General features: G+C 36.8%; 2 protein-coding genes across 3 annotated transcripts; one reads left to right on the plus strand and one right to left on the minus strand.

The window, feature by feature from the left end:
- Positions 1–2,206: 2,206 nt before the first annotated feature.
- On the plus strand, positions 2,207–5,449 carry FAP3 (Chalcone-flavanone isomerase family protein). The gene is made up of 5 exons (XM_048095340.2): positions 2,207–2,467; positions 4,321–4,422; positions 4,539–4,694; positions 4,774–4,988; positions 5,123–5,449. The coding sequence occupies exons 1-5, from the start codon at positions 2,260–2,262 to the stop codon at positions 5,276–5,278; spliced, it is 837 nt and encodes a 278-aa protein (XP_047951297.1). The 5' UTR covers positions 2,207–2,259; the 3' UTR covers positions 5,279–5,449.
- Positions 5,325–7,057, minus strand: LOC125196724 (Protein kinase superfamily protein). Of its 2 annotated transcripts, none has more exons than XM_048095337.2 (5): positions 6,777–7,057; positions 6,371–6,706; positions 6,055–6,321; positions 5,855–5,988; positions 5,325–5,631 (listed from the first exon to the last, which is right to left on the minus strand). In XM_048095337.2, exons 1-5 carry the CDS (start codon positions 7,051–7,053, stop codon positions 5,440–5,442), a joined length of 1,206 nt encoding a protein of 401 aa, XP_047951294.2. In that variant the 5' UTR covers positions 7,054–7,057; the 3' UTR covers positions 5,325–5,439. The 2 variants fall into 2 exon arrangements, with proteins under 2 accessions (XP_047951294.2, XP_047951295.2); XM_048095338.2 differs by having other exon boundaries at positions 6,055–6,309; positions 6,777–7,056.
- Positions 7,058–7,937: the final 880 nt, after the last annotated feature.

Genomic DNA, 7,937 nt, shown 5'->3' on the forward strand with positions numbered 1-7,937 from the left:
TTATTGTTTCCAATTAAAAGATTATTATGTACATACAACACCAAGAATAATACACTTTTCATTTCAATTATTTTAGACAGAGCTTTCATTATGTCACTGTTCACAACCAAAAAATTTTACAATTTAATCGAAACATATGTTCCATAATCTAGAAGATTGCTTGACTTGGAGAGAACACGTTTATGTGAGAGGCTGGACAAGATCCTTCTAGGAGAACACTAGACGTCTATTTTTGTAAAATACACAATTAATACAAAACGTTTCGTCTTTGTTTCATATTAGTACAAAAAGTTTGAAGTATACATAAATCATACAAAAACTTTCATTCGTGTTTTATTTTTGTACATTCCGTTATTTTTGTTTGAATGTCGTTAACACTTGTCAGTGTAGAGTCCAAAATATTTCATCATTGGTACAAAAAGTTTCATTATTGTTTTATATTGGTAAAAAAGAATTCATCACTGCTTCATATTTTGTACGTCACGTCGATAAAGATTTAACTACGTTAAAACAAATATAACGTAATGTATTATATTTAACAAAGATGAAACTTTTTATATGTTTTATGCAAAATTCAAACATTTTGTATGTAACAAAGGTGAAACATTTTGTATGAATTGAGTATTTATCCCACTAGAGAGACATCCGAATCAAGAATCAAGAAGTTTTTGAAATGTTGGAACAAGGAGGTGGTTTGGACGTGTTTAATAGAATGAAGAGGGCTGAAGCGACTAATATGAAACAAAGCTAGTCTGAAAAAAAAGCCAAAATTGAATTCATTCTTTGTGCTAAGATGGATGAAGACTTCTAGAAACAGAAGATAGGTTCTTACGACATGATTATATTAGGAGCTCAGTCACAAAGTTCTTTTAGCAGCTCCTGAAGTCAGATTTTGGAGAGTTAGCCCAGATATAAATCTTATCCGTGGCTTGCCAGATTCAATTGATCTCGAGGGTTTGTGTGCGATCCCTAGTGCTAATAATGTTAGAGAGGTTGTATTTACTATCATGGAGATAGCGTCTCAGGGCCAGACGATTTTACATCGTTGTCCTATCTACATTATTGGGAGAGATGTGATTGTGGCTGTGAAGAATTTCTTTGGATTGTGATTATGGTTGTGAATTTACAATGACATGATTGTTCTTTTAAAAAAAAAAAAAAAAAAAAAAAAAACAAATCCGATCACAAGAGCAAGAGGGACTATCGGTTGATCAGTTTGTATAATGACACCAACAAGATCATGACCTAGATCTTGTCAGCACGCCTGACAGCCCATCCTTGTTAGATTTAGCATCCAATCTGAGTGGTTTCAACAAAGGTCGTTTACATAGTGATAAAGCTTTGTTGGCACAGGAAATGATACATGGTCTCAGCAAGAAGCTCACAACGAGAGTTGTGTCGTCTAATCTAGCTCACAAACTAGATTCGACTAAAGCGTATGACCAAATGTAGAGGTTGTTTATGTTTAACGTGCTTTATATGATGGGATTCTCGGTTGCCTGGGTTAGCATGATTAGTAGATGTTTATCTTCATGTTGGTTTTTCGTTATCGTGAATGGGAAGTTCAATGTGCTTCTTTCAGTTGACTAGAGGTTTGAGACATGGTGATCATATATTCCCATCTCTATTTGTTCTTGCAGAACAAACTACTTGTCTAGAAGCATGGACATGATGATTGGAGACATCTCTATTTGTTCTTCCAACAATTCATTCTCCTCAAATTTTATTATATAAAAGTATATGAAAATAAAACTCATATTTCACTAACTTTTTTAATTAACAATCTATTAGTAGTACATTTCTTAAAACTCACAGTGATCAAAGTGTGACGTTTATAGAGGGAGTAAAAAAATCAATGGTACTCCCTTCGTCACACAAGAATATGCACTCTTTCATTTTTAGTCCGTCCTATAAGAATATACACTTCCTAATTCTGGAATTCATTCTCCACTAATAATACTTTATTTACTTTTTATCTCTATCTGTTTCTTACTTTATCAATTTTGCGTTAAAATCTGCAACAACGAATTCAAAAGTGCATATTATTTGAGAGCTGATGAGCCGTTCTTAAAACCAATAGTAGTGGTAATGATCTCGAGGGTTTTCACAGTGGATAAGAAGATCCTTACTGCAATAGTAGGCCAGAAAAATTTATGAATCTGTCATGTTGACTATATACTTCAACCTTATTTTAATGCAAATGGGATTAATAATTTTCAATCTTCTGACAATTTCTCTCTCACTCACTCTGTCACAGAGATGGCTTCAACAGTGGCAGGAGTATCCGCAATTGCTCCCTATTCATCTCTCTCTACCGCCAATTCCAAACCCTCGGATCTAATAAACCCCAAATTATGCTCTCTTCCGCTCAATTGCAGCAACCAATCCTTCTCCGCATTTCGTTCTCGCCTCTGCATCACCAAAAATGCTCGACGCTTTTCACCAATTGTCTATTCCTCTTCTCCAGGTTAACAATAGAATACACATTCCTTAATTGTTGTATAAATGCTCGTGCTAATTGCTGTTCATCACTAGAATCTTCTCCTGGAGTTGGGATTTAAATTGGATATAGTTTGTAGAGTGATGTGGCATTTTTCTTTATATTAACTACTGACCAAATTCTACTCCTTCCTCCCCGAAACGTATGAACATTTGGTTCGAGGGGTTTTAATGTATAATTGGTAAAATAAGAGAGAGATAAATGGTAGTGCAAGTAGTGTTACCGAAGATGGCTCCACATCATTAGTAGTGTAGTGTAATGATAGAAGTTGTAAATAAAATAATGTGTTGTTTCACTATTCAAAATTGAGAAAGTTCATATTTTTCAGGTAGGATTAATAAGGAAATAGTATTTCATATAGTAGTATTTTTCGGGGACGACGGAGGGAGTTTTAGATTACTAAGCAAGTATTGCTTTATGTGTACTGTGTAGTGGCATTTATTGTCCTTCTTACATTATTATACTACTCCCCCGTTCCGCAGTAATGAAGGCGTTTCTTTTCTGCACATGATTTAAGAATAATTGTGATAAATGAGTTAAGTAAAGGAAGAATAAAGTAGGAAACGGAAAAGGTAGAAAGACGAAGATAGAATAAAGTAAGAGAGAGGAAAGTAAGTGAGAAGAAATGTGTTGACTTTTACTAAAATAGGAAATGACTCCACTAGTATTGAACATACCAAATGGCAAAATGATTCCATTACTATGGAACGGAGGGAGTACTATAATAATTATCACAAATTACCTTTAAACTAGGTGAAGAACCATTTAGTGATAGTTAAGTGCAAAGAAAAAAAAGGAAAAAACATTGAAAAGTTTATAATTACTTATAGATTGTCGTAATCCATGCAAAAATCTTCACTTGTGTATGTTGCTGAAATGAAGGCTCAGGCCATAAATCATAGTACAGATTGTGGATTCTTTTGTAGCTTCTTGTAGTTCTTGCTACGCAAAACATGGATGCGCGTCTGGAAATGTTAGAATGCGATGGAGGAACAAGCCAACTGCCTATTCAGAAATCACAGTTCGACCTATTCATGCAAATGTTAGAGAAGGAAACTATTTAAAAATCATAGTTCGACCCATTCAGGCAACAATGTGCTGCTTTGGGCAGCCTCCTAGATCACAAGGAGTTGATTTCCATTCCAGAAGCCATGGAAACAACGACAACTGTTACTGTGCCCCCACCAGTTGGCACTCCTCTGCCAATTGCAATAATGTCCTTGATTTCGTGCAACCTTTCGTCTCCCACCCTGATTGTCACAACACACATGGTTCCATACATTCCCACTGCTTTTTCCGCTGTAACAGTCTTCTCCACTGCCCTCCATACAACCACCCACGCATTGTTTTCCTTCCGGTTTCCTCCCCATCTCAACTGCCACCTCCTGCTGTGGTGTCTGACTGTGTGCGTGTACAAATAACAAGAGGAACTTGAATGCTTAGGATATTAATTTATCTATGAAACTCTGGATAATGAATGGACAAACATAAAGCACACAGTGAGAAATGCAGGTGTTGCTGATGATGCTTTCTGAGTAGTCATGATTAAAGCTGTATAAGGATTAGCCATTTGGAAAACCTGGATTTGATTCAACCAATGGAAAAGGATGAAAGCTGGATGTTCTGAAAAGTAAAACGGAGTCATGTTAATAAATGATTTGGGGAATTCTTTGATCCATTTTCACTGCAATTACTATGCTACATTGACCTGAACACAAAAAATTGAAGCATCTTCTCCAGTGCTCTACATTGCTTTACTATGTGTTTTACACTGAAACATATAATGTATTGATGTTCTCTCTTTATGTAATGGCTTATAGTTGTCAGCTCAGAGTATTTGGAAGAACCTCAGACCAAGGTCAAATTTCAAACTTCACTGAGCCTTCCTGGTTGTTCTTCCTCACTGTCATTGCTTGGAACTGGTCAGTTGTGGTACCATGTATTTATATTATTTCTGATTTCTGATATGGGTTCTTTCCAGTCATTATTTCCTGATGCTTGAGAGGCTAAAACCTTTGTCATTTTGTAATACTATCAGGATACAGGGAAAAAGTGTTCGCTATTATTGGGGTGAAAGTGTATGCTGCAGGATTATATGCAAACCCATCCATCTTCAGTAAGTTAGATGCTTGGAAAGGACGTTCGTCTGCCGAGTTACAAAAGGATTCGTCATTATTTGATGCAATTTATCAGGGTAATAATCATGATAACAATAATTGTTGATTATTGAGAGATTAATGAAGAACTCTAATACTCAATTTTATGGAGTGCAGCTCCTCTCGAGAAATCACTACATATTATCTTAGTAAGAGATCTAGATGGTAAGACGTTTTGGGATGCCTTGGATGAAGCCCTTTCTCCAAGAATTAAATCACCGACTCCAGTAGATGAAACTGCACTTTCAACATTCCGAGGCATCTTTCAAGGCCGTCCTCTTCAGAAAGGAACTTCCATATTTTTGACTTGGTTGGACACGGCAAAAATGCTTGTGAGTATGATATCAACATAATATCGTTATTTCCATTGTTGTATTACTATTATTTTCCATTTATTCAGTGTCTTCCTTAGACTCCCTTCGCTAATTCGTTAAACAGTTAAAAAGGTTCATCTGTACATTTGCAGGTTTTCGTAACACCTGAAGGAACTCCTTCTGTTGATGCTGCAATTGAGTCATCAAATGTTACATCTGCTCTCTTTGATGTGTTTCTTGGAGGTAATCCAGTTTCCCCATCGTTGAAAGCTTCAGCTTGTATTGGATTGGCTGCAGCTCTCAAGTAATTGAAGAAATGTGGATTTTCTGTTATTCTTTTACCTTTAAGCCTAGTTGTATTCCTAAGAACATATTCATTCCCCACCGAAGAGCTTGAGTTTTGACATGCATATAACATATTATTATGTATTTTCTATTTAGTATAAAATCGAAGCACAATTGCAAGTTCTTATTTGATAGCTTCTGGTTTTATCTGCTCTAGCATCTTCACAACTTCTGCCATAGTAGGCCTGTTGGTTGGCTCTGCCTCGAGACACATCAGTGCTATACTAAATACATTATTAGCTTCTTCAACCGGAAAATCAACCAAACTGCTGTCGATTACATACTCTTCTCTCTTATCTTGCACTACTGACTTTACCTGCAACAACGTGATATCAAGCACGCTTAGTGTCTGAAAGAAGATCACAAAACCTAGACTTCGCTGTAAGATAAGAGTCGAGCCTACAATGTAGTACTAGATCATTGTTCTAAAATAGTGATGCTGTCGTTGATACTCATTATCTTGTCGTAAGATTATTTAGCTCTAAATGTCCTTGCATAGGCAGCGAGATCAAAATCATCGAGATAGTTGAGAATTTTACCCAGGTGACCAGCTTAGTTCCCTCCTCAATGAATGTCTCATCTGTTGGTTTTTTCCCTGTTAGAAGCTCTAGCAATACAACTCCGAAGCTGTAGACATCTCCTTTTGCTGTGGCTTTTCCCGTATCGAAATATTCTGCAGGATATCGGAAAATCATTATCACATCACATGTTAAACTAAATCAGAGTTGAAAAAGCATACCAGGAGCCAGGTATCCGAAAGTTCCTGCTACCAAAGTCGAAACATGAGTTTTGTCCGGCTCCATCAGGGTAGCTAGTCCAAAATCGGAGACGCGGGCCTCCAAGTTATGATCCAGCAATATGTTGCTCGACTTGATATCCCGGTGTATGATGTGAGGAATGCAATCGTGGTGGAGGTAAGATATCCCTCTCGCTGCTCCAACTGCTATTTTGTATCTCGTACACCAATCAAGAGGCATCTTGTTTATCGACTTTCCTGAAAATTTTCCTTTATTTGATCACATTTCATTATTTGTGTAGTTTTATCGACTACATACCGTGAAGCAGTGCGTCCAAACTGCCATTAGGCATGAGGTCGTAGATGAGAAGATGATAGTGAGGAGCAGTGTAGTAACCATGAAGGCTTACTACATTCCGATGCTTGATGTCTCCCATGGCCGCCAGCTCTCTCTGAAAGCCGCGGTCTTGATCTGCTGCGTCGCCTAATCTGTTAAGTCTCTTAACAGCAAAAGGTATGCAGTCGTCGATGATGAGCTTGTAAACCGTCCCAAAGCCACCTGATCCAATGATATCCTTGTTGCTGAGCTTCATCGTCTTCTTCAGAAACACATCCGGTTTAATCCCCGGAGATCTGAACAGCACTAGTTTCCCTCCTGACATAACAAGGCATAAAAAGTGAGAGCCACGCGACGCGAGGAAATGAACGATGAAGAGAAGAAGCACCTCTGAAACTGTCTTGGATGAGCATTTGCCTTCGTTTCCAGCGTCGGTAGCACAGGACTGCCATAACGATCTTCGAGATGGCGAAGAAAACGACTGAAACGACGATGTATAATGCTATGTTACTTCCCATCTGATTTTTGGTGTTGGCGTCTGCAACAAAACTATGAAATTGAAGATAAGATTTTGGAAAGAGTGGGTTTTTGTTGATTGTTGAGTTGAGAAACAGGTTTGGTATGTGATGGCTAAATAATTTGTTTGCATTATTAGAAAATGGCATATCCATGTTAGAGTTAGACAGTATTACTGTATTTGAGTAGACACCCTTGGATTGTCGTCTATGTTCACACGCGTCTTGATTTCATTTGACTACAAACAGGGAAATTCCAAAAGCCAACTCCCTTCTTTCGTGAATAAGAGTCATATTATAAAAAGAAGATAGAAACTCCCTTCTTTCGTGAATAAGAGTCATATTATAAAAAGAAGATAGAAGAAAGTTAGTAGAATATATATTTCACTTATATATACTTCATTTGTAGTAGATGTATTTCTTTTTGGCACGAGATTTTAAAAAAAAAAACTATGTTAAGTGAGTTAAGTAATTGGATAATAAAGTAGGAAAGGAAAAAGGTAGAGAGATGAAGAGAAAATAAAGTAAGAGGGAAAAAACGTCGTTCTTTTGTCAAAAAAAGAAATTACTCAGCTAGACAGCTACAGTGGGACAACCCAAAAAGAATTACGACTCAACAACAGAGGGACGGATGCAATATTAGTTTTAAGTGATACATATGGAGTGGAATGAGTTAATAGAATGTAGATTTTTTTATCATGTATAGTAACAATGAACTAAGACTCGACTTCTATACGCAGACAAACCAAGATAAGAAATGAAACATCTATCTGTGAACGTACGAAGACTATACAATTTTGACGTGTTACAATTTTCTAAGATCTAAAGTTGCTGCCGACAAATGGAACAGTCCTACTCCTAAATTTTTCTCTATATATATTGTAGAAATTTTTATTCAAACAATAGGTTTCAATTGCCTCATATTCCCATACTGTTGGAATTTTTTTTCAGCAATAGGCGTCAACGACCTGATATTCCCATACTGTGGTGGGTAGCAATTACCCTGGCCTCGAAACATAATGTATGCTTTTGTA

This window comes from Salvia hispanica, chromosome 4, assembly GCF_029641045.1.
Source record: "Salvia hispanica isolate PSC_SH4W2 chromosome 4, Shi_PSC_v1, whole genome shotgun sequence".
NCBI lineage: Eukaryota > Viridiplantae > Streptophyta > Magnoliopsida > Lamiales > Lamiaceae > Salvia > Salvia hispanica.

Coding starts and splice junctions, on each gene's coding strand:
- FAP3 (XM_048095340.2), top strand. CDS start 2,260: ATGGCTTCAACAGTGGCAGGAGTATCCGCAATTGCTCCCTATTCATCT. Junction 2,468..4,320: donor TGTCTATTCCTCTTCTCCAG/GTTAACAATAGA, acceptor AATGGCTTATAG/TTGTCAGCTCAGAGTATTTG. Junction 4,423..4,538: donor ACTGTCATTGCTTGGAACTG/GTCAGTTGTGGT, acceptor TAATACTATCAG/GATACAGGGAAAAAGTGTTC.
- LOC125196724 (XM_048095337.2), bottom strand. CDS start 7,053: ATGCCATTTTCTAATAATGCAAACAAATTATTTAGCCATCACATACCA. Junction 6,707..6,776: donor CATCCAAGACAGTTTCAGAG/GTGCTTCTTCTC, acceptor TTGTTATGTCAG/GAGGGAAACTAGTGCTGTTC. Junction 5,989..6,054: donor TTTCGGATACCTGGCTCCTG/GTATGCTTTTTC, acceptor GATATCCTGCAG/AATATTTCGATACGGGAAAA.